Below are 14,876 nucleotides of genomic sequence, written 5' to 3' on the forward strand. Positions count from 1 at the left end.
CCCGACTATTTTTTGGTTGCAGCCGTCATTGTTGTTTGGCGGGTCCGGGCTGGGGATTCGAACCCGCCACCTTAGGTGTACATGGCTGGCGCCTTAGCTGGTTGAGCTATAGGCGTCGAGCCTATTCCTCTATTTCTAACATTGCTTCATGTTATGTGTTTTCTTCTTTTTTTTTCCATTGAGGCATTTTATTTTTAAGGATGTATTACATCCCTAGAAAAAGAATCCCAGGATTTTCCCTCTGTGTGTTTTCTTGCTTCTTCGTGATCCATGATACCAGCCGAAGTTGTCAGTACAATGAAACCAAACTGGCAGGATGGGAGTAGATTATTCTGCCATTTTTCTAGATCTTTGAGTTGCACATCAAACCTGGGGCTGATCGCTCCACACTTGTTTAATCTGCCTGTGAGGTTCACAACAATTTTCCCAGCTCTGTGATCGTCGATGATTTCAAATTAGAAACTGGAGAATGACTTGGGAACGTGGCTTTGTAAGAACCTGGCATTTGCCTCTCTTTTTGGCATTGTTGATGCCAAAGCCATTCATGCACACCATTATGGCGGCACAGAAAGATGGCGGAAATTGCTGTTTTCCTTAATACCCAAATTAACCATCATCTCTCTATAAGATGAAAATAAGAACAAAAGCACATCCTTTCAAATATGTAAAGGATGAATGCATTCTGTTATTTGTGCTTTAAATAGAGAGAAACTCTAAACATGATAAGCTCATATTCATTTTATAAAATACTGCTTTAAAAAAATATAAATTCATATTCAGGAAGAAACAGACAAAGCCAGAAACATCTTCCATCACCACAATGGTACCATTCAGGGACATGCAAGATCTAGTCTGGACTAGACAATTCAAAATGACTACTTTATTGTGGTACTGCCATTAATGTTGTTTAAGAAAAATCAGAAGCCTTCCAGACAAAGTGGTGGAAGTATGATACTAAATATACTGCTCAAATACTAAAGATACTGCTCAGGGATGGAGCTAACAAGAACTACCAACTAGGGCAGGCGTCCTTTAACTACGGCCCGTGGGCCACATGCGGCCCGCCTAGGACATTTATCCAACCTGCCAGGTGTTTCTGCCACCGCTGTCTGTCCTGCTTAGCAGCCAACTCATCCTGGGGCCTGCAGTCCGGCTCTCCAACAGTCTGAGGGACAGTGAACTGGCCCCCTGTTTAAAAAGTTTGAGGACCCCTGAACTAGGGAGTCAGGAAACTCAAGTAACATTCTGACTTCTGAACAAATCCCTAACTTCCTTTCCTGTGCTAAAAATCTGCAATTTTTAACAGTAATGCTAATTTTAAAATTATCTTTACTTACCATCTGGGGCAGAAAATAATTCATAAAGAGCCTGAGCAAGGATATTCACAACAAAGGAATGAGATGTTTTTCTTGCCCAATAGAATGATTTTTTGGCCTAAAAAAGAAAAAGATCAATTAGATGGTAAGAGGAAATAAAAGACCTTGATATTTATAACCTCCTCAAACTGATATTTATCCTAAGGGCTATATGCAAATAATACTGCCTTATGTTTATCATTTACAAAACAAAAATATCTCCAGAGCAATATATTCTATGACACTGAAGTTGAATTTACAACCACTATGAGCAAGATAGCCATGACAATCCAGTATTATATAAAATTCAAATAGAGAAATATAGGAATTCTGTAAGATTCACAGGTTGCAAGTCAGGTTCTTTAAGCCTAATAACCATTACGAAGCATCATATTCCCAAGTACAGATCTCCACATCAGAGCCCCACTGCTCTTAGACCCCAGAAAGAAATCCATTTTGAGACATTTTTATCTAAGAATAATATCTTACCTGGAAAATAGCTGCATCATCATAAAGGTCAGGGATACCCGTTAGCAGTTTTCTCCATAGTTTTATATCTTTAAAAGCAACAGTCATTCCTCCACCAGTAAGAGGATGCCTTATATTATATGCATCTCCCAAAAGAAGAACACCTATGAAGAGAGGTAATTAAGATTATGACATCCTGAAGCATCCCTTGAGACAAAAAAAAAAAAAAAATGACTACTCTGTTAGTTTATAAAGATTATTGATGTAAGATAGTAAATAAGAAAAAATGTGAAAACAGAAGGAAACATATCATGACTAAAATTTGTTGAGGCAGATATTCAAGAGTTAACTGAATCAGTGTTAATGAGTACCTAGGAAGTGCCAGGCACTGGGGGTACAGCCAGAACAAGAGTATGGTCTCTGCCCTCATGAAATACACATGCAAATCTAGAAGTCCAACAATGTCAATACACTTGTAAGGCTTCTTTCAAATTAAAATGTGGATATAATAGAATCTACAGGTATCTTACAGGTATCCAGACATAAAAAGCAAGTCTTCTACAAGTGGGAAAAAAAAAAATCAAGATGTCAGCAAGTAACTGGCAAAAATAAGCCAGAAACCTAGAATTTATATCAAGATATCTCATTCTCTTCCTACAACATCCAATTAGTCGCTGGGTTTCATACATTCTACATCCTAGATATTACCCAAATCCATTCACTACTTTTCATTTTACAACTCTTAATTCAGTCCTTTTATCATTACTTACATGGAATAATTAATGTTTTACTCTGAACTTTTCTCCAAACAATCCTCCACAAAAATGTCACAGTAATATTCCTAAAATAGAAATCTAATCATGCCACTACCTTGTTTAAAACTTTTCAGGCTATGTGTGGTGGCTCACACCTATAATCTTAGCACTTTTGGAGGCTGGAACAGGAGGACTACATGAGTCCAGGAGTCTGAGGTCACAGTAAGCTATGACCACACCAATACACTCTAGCCTGGGCAACAGAACAAGATCCTATCTTAAATAAAGAGAAAAGAAAAACACAAAACAACTTTTCAAAGAACTATTGGCACTACTCAATAAGCTCAGCAAGACGTCAAAATACAAGATAAATATGCAAAAATCAATTCTAGGGTGGCACCTGTGGCTCAAAGGAGTAGGGCACCAGCCCCATATGCTGGAGGTGGTGGGTTCAAACCCAGCCCCAGCCAAAAAAAAAGCAAAAATCAATTCTATTCCTACACACTAGCAATAAGCAACCTTGAAATTTAGAATACTATTCCATTTACATCAGCACCAAAAGAAGTAAAACACTTAGAAATAAATGTAACAAAACAAATGAAAAACTTACACTCTGGAAACTACAAAATATTGTTTAAAGAAATATGCCCTTACATTTATAATCAATTGAAACTTGACAAGAGTACCAAGACAATTCAGTGGGTAACCAATAATCTTTAACCCATGGAACTGCAACAATGGATATCCACATCTAAAGTAACGAAGGTGGACCCCCTCCTCACAACAAACACAAAATTTAACTCAAAATGGACCAAAGACCTATATAGATGTAAGAGCTAAAACTATAAAACTCTTAAAAGTCTTCTTAAATATGACATCAAAATCACAAGCAAAAGAAAAAAATAAACCAAACTTGATGAAAATGAAAAACTTTATACTGCAATGGACACCATCAAGTGGAAAGAAAACCCACAGAATGAGAAAAACGTTGCAAATCATGTATTTAATAAGGGATTTGTATCTAAAATACATAGAAAACTCTTCTTTTTTCTTTTTTTTTGTAGAGACAAAGTCTCACTTTATTGCCGTTGGTAGAGTGCCATGGCATCACACAGCTCACCGCAACCTCCAACTCCTGGGCTTAGGCTATTCTCTTGCCTCAGCCTACCAAGTAGCTGGGACTACAGACGCCTGCCACAACGCCCGGCTATATTTTTTAGGTTGTTGTTGCAGTTTGACCAGGGCTGGGCTGGAACCCGCCACCCTCAGTATATAGGGCTGGCACTGTATCCACTGTGCCACAGGTGCCACCCTACATAGAGAACTCTGAAAACTCAACAATATTTAACAATGTCCACTGGATATCCAAATATCATGATACCCAAAACACAGCCAGGCTTATCAATTCTCTCAACTAATGTGAATGGTTTAAATTGTCCTCTAAAGAGGCACATGCTGGCTGAATGGATACCTAAACTCCGACAGGTTATCTGCTGAATACAAGAATCTCACCTTAAAAGCTTAAAGGATAAAAATAGACTCAGGGTAAAGGGATGGACTTGTATAATACAGGCAAATGGAAACCAGAAAAAAGCAGGGGTTGCAATTTTAGTAGCAGATACAATTGGCTTTAAACCAAGAAAGACTTATTTGTCAAGGGAAACACCCCACATGAAGAGATTTCGATAATTAACATTTATGCAGAATGCTCCTCAATTCATAAGGCAGACCCTAGTGGATGTGAACAACTTGATCCAGAATGCTCCTCAATTCATAAAGCAGACCCTAGTGGATATGAACAACTTGATATCTTCTTACACTATAATAGTTGGAGATTTTAACACCCCTTTGACAATTTTGGATAGATCCTCCAAGAAGAAACTAAGCAAAGAAATATTAGACTTAAACCTGACCCTAGAACAAATGGACTTTACAGACCTCTACAGAACATTTCACACTAATAAAACTGAATATACATTCTTCTCATTAGCCCACGAGTCATCCTCCAAAATAAATCATCTCCTAGGACACAAGTCTAACCTCAACAAATTTAAAAGTATAGAAATTATTCCTTATATCTTCTCAGACCACCATGGAATAAAAGTTGAACTCAACAGCAACAGGAATCTTCATATTCAAACAAAGTCATGCTAAATAATCTTAGGCTGAATGATAGCTGGGTCAAAGACAAGATTAAGAAGGAAATCACCACATTTTTGGAACAAAATGATAATGAAGATACAAATTATCAAAACCTGTGGGAGGGATATTTATAGCATTGGAATCCTTTATCAAGAAAACAGAGACGAAGCCAACAACTTAATGGATCATCTCAAGCAACTGGAAAAGAAAGAACATTATAACCCTAAACCCAGCAGAAGAAAAGAAATAACCAAAATTTATTTCTTTAAAAGAATTAAATGAAATTGAAAACAAAAGAATCATTCAGAAGATCAACAAAACAAAAAGTTGGTTTTCTGAAAAGATTAACAACATTGATAAACCTTTGGACAAACTAACCAGAAATAGAAACATAAAATCTCTAATATCGTCTATCAGAAACGATAAAGGAGAAATAACAACAGACTTCAGAAATTCAAGAAATCCTCAATGATTACTACAAAAATCTCTATTCCCAGAAATATGGAAATCTGAAGGAAATGGACCAATACCTGGAAGCATGCCACCTGCCTAGACTCAACCAGAAAGAATTAGAAATCTTGAATAGACCTATATCAACCACTGAAATAGCATCAACAATACAAAATCTCCCTAAAAAGAAAAGTCCAGGACCAGATGGCTTCACATCTGAATTCTATCAAACCTTTCAAGAGGAACTAGTACCTATATTACACGTTTCCAAAGCACTGAAAAAGAAGGAATACTTCTCAACACATTCTATGAAGCAAATACCACCCTGATAAACAAACCAGGAAAGGACCCAACAAAGAAAGAAAATTATAGACCAATATCGTTAATGAATATCGATGCAAAAATATTCAGTAAGATCTTAGCAACCAGAATTCAACAACACATCAAAAAAATTACACCATGATCAAGTTGGTTTTATTCCAGGGTTACAGGTTTGGTTCAACATATGCAAACCTATAAATCACATCAATAAAATAAAAAACAAAGGCCATATGATTTCTCAACTGATGCAGAAAAAGCCCTTGATAATATACAGCATCCTTTCATGATCAGAATTCTTAATAAAACAGGCATAGAAGAGATATTTCTTAAACTAATAGAGGCCATCTACAGCAAATCCACAGCCAATATCATATTGAATGGTGTAAAATTAAAGACATTTCCACTCAGATCAAGAACCAGGCAAGGATGCCCACTGTCTCCACTGCTATTCAACATAGTAATGGAAGTCTTAGCCATCGCAATCAGGCAAGAGAAGGTGATCAAGGGTATCCAAATAGGGTTGGAGGAGATCAAACTCTCACTCTTTGCTGATGATATGATCCGATACCTGGAAAATTTCAGAGACTCAACTTCAAAACTCTTAGAAGTCATCAAGGAATACAGCAGTATCTCAGAATACAAAATCAATACTTATAAGTCAGTAGCTTTTATATATGCCAACAACTGTCAAGCTGAAAAATCAGTCAAGGACTCTATTCCTTTTACAGCAGTGCCAAAGAAGATGAAATATCTGGGAATTTACCTAACAAAGGATGTGAAACAGCTCTATAAAGAGAACTATGAAACTCTGAGAAAAGAAATAGCTGAAGATGTTAACAAATGGAAAAACATACCATTCTTATGGCTGGGAAGAATCAACATTGTTAAAATGTCCATACTACCTAAAGCAATCTACAGATTTAATGCAATCCCTATTAAAGCACCACTGTCATACTTTAAAGAACTTGAAAAAATAGTACTTCATTTTATATGGAATCAGAAAAAACCTCAAATAGTAAATACATTACTCAGAAATAAGAACAAATCAGGAGGTATCTTATTATCAGACTTTAGGCTATACTGTAAATCTGTATGTGATCAAATCAACCTGGTACTGGCACAAAAACAGCAGTAGATTTATGGAACAGAATAGAGAACCAAGAGATGAACCTAGCTACTTACTGTCATTTGATCTTTGACAAGCCTATCAAAAATATTCAGTGGGGGAAAGACTCTTTATTTAACAAATGGTGCTGGGTGAACTGGCTGGAGACCTGTAGAAGACTAAAACTGGACCCCCACCTTTCACCATTAACAAAAATTGATTCTCACTAGATAAAAGATTTAAACTTAAGGCACGAAACTATAAAAATACTGGAAAAAAGTGCAAGGAAAACACTTGAAGAAATTGGTCTGGGAGAATATTTTATGAGGAGGACCCCCCGGGCAACACCCAAAAATACATTACTGGGATCTGATTGAACTAAAAAGCTTTTGCACAGCCAAGAGCACAGTAAGTAAAGCAAACAGACAACCTTCAGAATGGGAAAAGATTTTTGCAGGTTATGCTTCCGACATAGGTCTGATAACTAGAATCTACAGAGAACTCAAACTAATCAATAAGAAAAGAATACATAACCCCATTTCTATGTGGGCAAGAGACTCTGATGAAGGGAGGTGCATGGCCTACAAACACATGAAAAAATGCTCATTATCCTTAACATCAGAGAAATGCAAATCAAAACCACTTTGAGATATCATCTAACTCTAGTTCAGATTAGCCCACATCAAAAAATCCCCAAACTACAGATGTTGGTGTGGATGTGGAGAGAAGGGAACACTTCTACACTGCTGGTGGGAACACAAGCTAATACGACCTTTTTGGAAAGAAGTTTGGAGAACACTCAAGGAACTAAAAGTAGACATACGGTTCGATCCTGTAGTTCCTCTACTAGGTATATACCCAGATGATCAAAAATCATTTTACAACAAAGACATTTGCACCAGAATGTTTATTGCAGCCCAATTCATAATAGCCAAGACAGGGAAATAGCCCAAGTGCCCACTGACCCATGAATAGATTAACAATTTGTGGTATATGTACACCATGGAATACTATGCAGCCATAAAAAAGACGGAGACTTCACATCTTTTAAGTTTACCTGGATGGAGATAGAACATACTCTTCTTAATAAGGTATCTCAAGAATGGAAAAAAAAGTATCCAATGTACTCAATACTACTATGAAATCAATATTATCACCACCTACACACTCATACGAATGGCAAAACATAACTATAGTCCAGAAAGTGGAAGAGCAGAGGAGAGAGGGGAGGAGAGGGGGGATGTGGGAGAAGGGAGGGTATTGGGGGAAGACCTCACCTAATGTGCATGATGCAGTGGTACATTTCAAAACTATTAAGAAATGAGTATAATTGTGATAGATGTGTTACCTAGTTCAATGTAAGCATTTTATGTTGTATATCGAAGCAGTATCCTGAACCCCATAAATGCATCAATGTACAAAATTATGATTTAATTAAAAATAATTGAAAAAAATAAAAAATAAAATCCATGTGTAATGTGAAAAAAAAAAACCTCAACAATACTAACTTTTAAATCTGCCCAATTAAAAACGTGCAGTCTAAATACATATTTCTCCAAAGAAGTTATAAATAAGTGGCCTATAAGCCCATGAAAAGATGTTCAACATCATTATCCGTAAGTGAAATGCAAATCAAAAGCACAATGAGATATCACTTCACACTTCGTAAGATGACTATGTGTACATACAAAGGCAGACTGTATATAAGTGTTGTCAAGGCTGTGGAGAAACTAGAATCCTCATACATTGCTAATGGCAATGTAAAATGGGACAGCCACTCTGGAAAATAGTCTAGCTAGAGGTGTCCAATCTTTTTTCTTTTCTCTTGCACATTAAATACGTAAACACTAAGGAAAGCTGATTAGCAAGAAACAAAAAGGTTTGTGCATATTTTTTGTGACATCTGACACCACAAATAAGCAAAAAGAATCTTCCCTCCCAAAATCAGCAAGCAGCCCATGAGCCACAGGTTGGACATCCCTGGCTAGCAGATACTCAGTGTTAAACACAGTTACCATACGACCCAGGAATAATACACCTAGGCATATACCCAAGAAAAATCCAAATACATGTCCACATAAAAAATCATATGCAGATGTTCACAACAGTATTGTTTGTAATAATCAAAAAGTGGAAATAACCCAAATGTCTATCAATTGATTAAAGATAAACAAAATTAATGTATCTATTCAATGGAAGACTATTTGGCCATAAAAACAAGTGAAAAATTGAATGTACTACCATATGAATGAACTTCAAAAACATTGTGCTAAATGAAAAGCCAGTTACAAATGGCCGTGTGTCCATTCCATTTATAGGAAGCATCAAGAACATGGAAATCAGTGGTAGCCAAGGGCTGAGTGCTGGAAGGAAATGTGAAGTGACTGCTCATGGGCATGAGGTTTCTTTTGAAGATAACAAAAGTGTTCTAAATCTGCTTGTGGTGTTGGCTGCACATACCAACAAAGACACTAAAAAACTGCTGCCTTGTATATTATCAATGGGCAAACTGAATGATTTATGAATTGCATCTCAATAAAGCTGACTTTAAATGACCTTCTACTGTCTACAGCAGCAGTTCTCAACCTGTGAGTCATGACCCCTTTGGGGGTCAAACGACCCTTTCACAGGGGTCGCCTAAGACCATCCTGTGTATTAGATATTTACATTATGATTCATAACAGTAGCAAAATTACAGTTATGAAGTAGCAACAAAAATAGTTTTATGGTTGGAGGTCACCACAACAATGTAGTTGTGCCCCTCTCCCAGGAAGTATGCCATATACCTTTACATTGTGCCCATCAGGTGAGCGCACACCAACCCCCTACTCCCTGATCCCCTCTTCTCCCTCCTTCCTCCCCCTCCCCCATCTTGAATTAATTTGAGTTTTTCTCTTTTGTGGGTATATATTCATTTACTGGCTTCATATTAGTATACATTGGATTACCTAATGCTTTTCCATCCTTGCGATACTTTACTAAACAGAATATTCTCAGGATTAAATACTAAACATATATCCTATCTACCCACCACGCTGAGACCAGCTCTATGTTCCAGCCATAGGAAACTAACTGCTTGAGTTTCTTGAAAGTGTCACCATTATTACTCAGCACCTTGATCTTAGGAGATGTTAGTCAATCAGCTGATAAGTTCCTCATCTTACTGTCCACCTCATGAATTCATCCTCCAGGCCCAACTCCAGCTTTATTTCCAGGCAATGTCTTCCTAACCACTCTTCTCACTTCACAAGCTTCCCTCCCTACCTTGCTCTCCCCTCCACAATGAATCTATGGTACTATGAATGGGGTTTTAGTATAAAATTTATCAAGAGTGTTGTGAATTTCTGTCTACATTCCTATCTAAAAAAGTACCCCCTCCAGGTCAAGGGTTGTCTTTTAACTGTTGTATCCCCTGGCTCGGCGCCTATAGCTCAACCGGCTAAGGCGCCAGCCATGTACACCTAAGGTGGTGGGTTCGAATCCCCAGCCCGGACCCGCCAAAACAACAATGACGGCTGCAACCAAAAAATAGCCGGGCGCTGTGGCGGGCACCTGTGGTCCCAGCTACTTGGGAGGCGGAGGCAGGAGACTCGCTTGAGCCCAGGAGTTGGAGGTAGCTGTGAGCTGTAATGCCACAGCACTCTACCCAGGGGGATAGCTTGAGGCTCTGTCTCAAAAAAAAAAAAAAAACTGTTGTTATCCCCTAAGACTAGCACAGAGGCTTCTATGGTGACTCAGTATCAAATAATAACTAAATATATCACAAAACTAATTTTAGTATTAGTATTACATTAATCCATAGTAACCAATTCTATCCCATATGTTATTACCAACAATATAAATTTAATCACATATATGCCATTTGCAATACTGACTCCGTTGCAGAGTAAGTCCAATAAAATAATACCTCGTTTATTCACTGGTGAAGGAGGAAGGAAGCTTGCTGGCATGGACCTCAAACGAGAATTCTCAGTAGCTTCTAGGAAGGGTTCTTTCAGGTGATCTGCAATAAATCCCAAATAACCAAATAAATCGTTTATAGCATTTCAAATCCAGATATCACATATTTTCTTATCAAGCATTAACAAGTGATTACTATATATCTATAATGGTCATTACATATGTTCCTCATGATAAACTAAGAATTTTTTTTTTTGAGACTTTGTTGCCCAGGCTTGAGTGCCATGGCATCAGCCTAACTCATAGCAACCTGGGTTCAAGCAATCTTCCTGCCTCAGCTTCTGAAGTAACTGGAACTACAGGCAAGTAATGGGGACTACAGGTATCTGCCACAATGCCCAGCTAAGTTTCCTATTATTTTTTTTTTAGTAGAGACAGGGGTCTCATTCTTACTTAGGCTGGTCTCAAACTCTTGAGCTCAAGTGATTCTCCAATCTCAGCCTCCCAGAGTGTTAGATTACAGGAGTGAGCTACTATGTCTGGCCTACTAATTAATTTATTAATAAAATTATTTAGGGCAGTGCCTGTGGCTCAAAAGAGTAGGGCGCCAGCCCCATATGCCAGAGGTGACGGGTTCAAACCCAGCCCCGGCCAAAAACTGCAAAAAAAACAGAGAAATAAATAAAATAAAATAATTTATTAAGCACTTAGCTATTCTTGCTAAGGAATGAGTAAGAATCAAAGAAAAAACTAATATAAATAGGCATGAGCCAGACACGGTGGCACACCTCATAATCCTAACCAACCACTCAGGAGGCTAAGGTGGGAGGAGGATCCATTGAGCCCAGCAGTTCTAGGCTACAGTAAGCTATAATCACGCCACTTGCACTCCAGCACAGACAACAAAGAAATGAGAAGGAGAATGAGGCAAATTCAGATGAGATAAGATAGGGAGAAAAACACCCATTTCTCTTCTAAATATTAACAGACATTAGGTATCACAACGATATTTTATTGTAACAACATATCCTTATAATATCAAAGAAAAACCCATTTCTCTTCTAAATATTAACAGACAGCTTTCATATGTATTATAATATTTTATTTATTGTAATCAACATATGCTTATAATATCATATGAAACATACTACCAAATCCCAAACAGCAAGAGGTATAAAAAGAATTAAATTTAAAAGCATAGGCCCCCTCTACCTCTCTGAGCTTCAATTTCCTTATACAGAAAATGAAATGGTTGGATTAGCTCATTTCTGAGATACTTTCAGTTTTAAAGTTTTGTGTTTTCACTTGTATAGAAAATGAGTTGTCATACAGTTCCTAGTACAATCTGGGAGTAGAGGAGTGGAATGCCTTTGTTGAAACTATTTCATTCATAAAAGGAGTAGAATCTTGGTAACCTACCTAATATTAATATAAACCTACAAAAGGTTTCTACCCATGATTTTAGGGCAATCTGCTCTAATTAACCACTGGATGAGAAAAAACACCAACTGTACAATAAAACAAAAATGAATGCTAAAAATATCAGGTAACGAATAATCCCTTTCCTAAATATGAATAACTAGTTTTCCCATCTGCAAGCTTCAAAAGGGGCTTAACTGAATGAAACTTCATTGAAATGTTCCCATATACATATGTTGAAAATGTCATTATTATAAATCTGATCGCTTTCTTTCTGTTAACTTGTTAGTTATTGAAGAGTGGTTTCACTTAGGTTTTTTTTTTTTTTTTTGTAGAGACAGTCTCATTTTATCGCCCTCGGTAGAGCACCGTGGCATCATACAGCTCACAGCAACCTCCAACTCCTGGGCTTAGGCGATTCTCTTGCCTCAACCTCCCGAGTAACTGGGACTACAGGCACCCACCACAATGCCCAGCTATTTTTTTGTTGTAGTTTGGCTGGGGCCGGGTTTGAACCCGCCACCTTCAGTGTATGGGGCTGGTGCCCTACCCACTGAGCCACAGGCGCCACCTGGTTTCACTTAGTTTTAAAAAACAACTTGAAAAAACTACAATTTTTAAACAAAAGATACTCATACCAAGAATGATTTCCTATTACTCCAATCATATAATTAACCATCAGAGTTTCCCTTCAATTTCATCAAAATCCTTAACAATTTTTTACATTTCTTTCCTATATCTTTCCAATTCTCAAAAAAAAACCCAAAAAAACTAGTACTATAAAAAACTATGGATCTGCAAAAAAGTAATTTTTATGGGTGTTTTTACAAAGAAGTCTAAATATGATGAAGACTTTGCATGCAAGTCAAAACTAAAATAATCACAAAGATCCCTTGCAGTGCTCATGTTCTGAGGGTAGGCATGTTGGAACAGTCATATATGAGACAGACAGACCTGACATCAACCTTGACTCTGTCATTGTTAATTGCTTACCCTGGGAGGAGCCAAGTAATCTGAGCCTTGGTTCTCTCATCTGTAAAACGGGAATTACACTTACCTCACAGGACAGTTGTATGGATTAAATGAAATCATGTTTGCCAAACATCTTATAACATTCATAAGTGGTAACTATAATTACTACACAAGTGCAAAAACAGTTAAGTGTAAGAGATTCTTTAAGAATTCAGAGACCTTAGACTGCTGTCCAGACTATCTTAAAAAATACTATCTATGCTAATATTAATTATTCTGAAAACTATGCTTTAATTATTAATATGATAAAAGCATATTTAAACTATTTATTTTTAATATGGAGTTTGTTTAAACTGTCCAGCTCCAGTGTATGTGGTTGAGTGGATGCATTTTTCACCTGCTGTCTTTATCTCTGGCCTATTTTAGACAGCTTTAGTAAGAAATGGAGACGAAGAACCTTTGTGAGATTTATTTCCAGACTGCACATTACAATGGGAGTATAATGCTATTTCTTACCAGGAATTTGTGGGTAAATTTTTTCAACCATATATTCTCTTAAATTACTTGGCATTTCTCCTCGAACATCAACAAGTACTCGAGTTTCATTGGATGAAATCTGGTAGATGAGAACTGGACTCGGATTAGCTAAAATAAGTTCAGCATGATTGGCTTTAAACTGTGGGGCATTCTAAAAATAAAATAAAATAAATATTTTAATAATTTTCAAATTTCAAGTTGCTTTTACTTTTCTCCAATTACATTCCTACAGTACCTTCATAAGAAAGCCAACGAAATGAGATGAAACAGAAACTTTATTGGTGATCAGGTTTTTCCTGAACTTGGAGAAAAGCCCATCTGCAACAACTGTCAATGGAGCATGGAGTTCCTATGAGAGATAAAGAATACTCAGCTAGATGGTCAGAAATACACAGCAAAAAGACCACTCTTTAAAAATGTGCATGAACACATTTAAATATGCTATCAAATAACATAGAGTAGTTGAAGACAATGCCATTGAAGACACTGTTAGGTGGGCTTAAGATACTGCACGACCAATGTTTACAGACACTTCCTGAGTCCCTGAGGATCATCTCCCTTTGCAGCCCTAGCAACCAATCTGGGATTACTCTCCTCTTTAATGGACAATTGGAGAATCAACTATAGGCAAACATGGATCATAAAAGACCAAATCTCATTACAAATTCCAAGAACTAGCTAGACTCCTTTATTCCAAACTTTTCTAACTTCATAGGGTGCTTTTTTATTAGAAGCTAGGGATTACAAGAATTTCTATACAAGTCAGGCATGGTTGCTCACACTGGTAATTCCACACTTCAGGAGGCCAAGGTGGAATTGAGGCCAGGAATTTGAGACTAGCATGGGCAACACTGCAAGATCCTGTCTCTATAAAAAATTTAACAATTAGGATGGCACCTATGGCTCAGTGAGTAGGGCGCCAGCCCCATATACTGAGGGTGGTGGGTTCAAACCCAACCCTGGCCAAACTGCAACAAAAAATTTGCCGGGCATTGTGGTGGGCGCCTGTAGTCTCAGCTACTTGGGAGGCTGAGACAAAAGAACCACCTAAGCCCAGGAGCTGGAGGTTGCTATAAGCTGTGATGCCACGGCACTCTACCAAGGGTGACAAAGTAAGACTCTGTCTCTAAAAAAAAAAAAAAAAAATTTTAACAATTAGCTAGGCACAGTGGTACAAGCCTGTAGTCCCAGCTTCTCTGGAGGCTAACACAGAGGATCATTTGAGCTCATGAGTTCAGGACTAGATCATGCCACTACTCTCCAGCCTGGCCAAAAGAGCAAGGGCCTGTCTCAAAAAAAGAAAAGTGTTTGTACAAATGGCTGTATATATTTATATTACTATACTATAAGCAGAGAAATCCTTGCAATCACCCCATTAGAGGGGATGATCTTATGGAGCAGGCCTAGAATTATGTGTTTTTTACCACAGTAAAATTCTTTTTTTTTTTTTTA

At 37.4% G+C, this 14,876-nt stretch overlaps 1 protein-coding gene across 1 annotated transcript in view; it reads right to left on the minus strand.

Moving 5' to 3' along the window:
- Nucleotides 1-14,876, minus strand: part of SQLE (squalene epoxidase) — a 31,669-nt gene that overhangs the window by 3,715 nt on the left and 13,078 nt on the right. The window contains exons 4-9 of the mRNA XM_012809414.2: nucleotides 14,764-14,767; nucleotides 13,660-13,773; nucleotides 13,404-13,575; nucleotides 10,504-10,599; nucleotides 1,845-1,987; nucleotides 1,338-1,434 (exon numbers count right to left, since the gene is read on the minus strand). Coding sequence (XP_012664868.1) covers nucleotides 1,338-1,434; nucleotides 1,845-1,987; nucleotides 10,504-10,599; nucleotides 13,404-13,575; nucleotides 13,660-13,773; nucleotides 14,764-14,767 — 626 coding nt within the window. The remainder of the gene's footprint in view (nucleotides 1-1,337; nucleotides 1,435-1,844; nucleotides 1,988-10,503; nucleotides 10,600-13,403; nucleotides 13,576-13,659; nucleotides 13,774-14,763; nucleotides 14,768-14,876) is intronic.

This window comes from Otolemur garnettii, unplaced genomic scaffold, assembly GCF_000181295.1.
Source record: "Otolemur garnettii isolate 467f Iridium unplaced genomic scaffold, OtoGar3 scaffold00004, whole genome shotgun sequence".
NCBI classification, from domain to species: domain Eukaryota; kingdom Metazoa; phylum Chordata; class Mammalia; order Primates; family Galagidae; genus Otolemur; species Otolemur garnettii.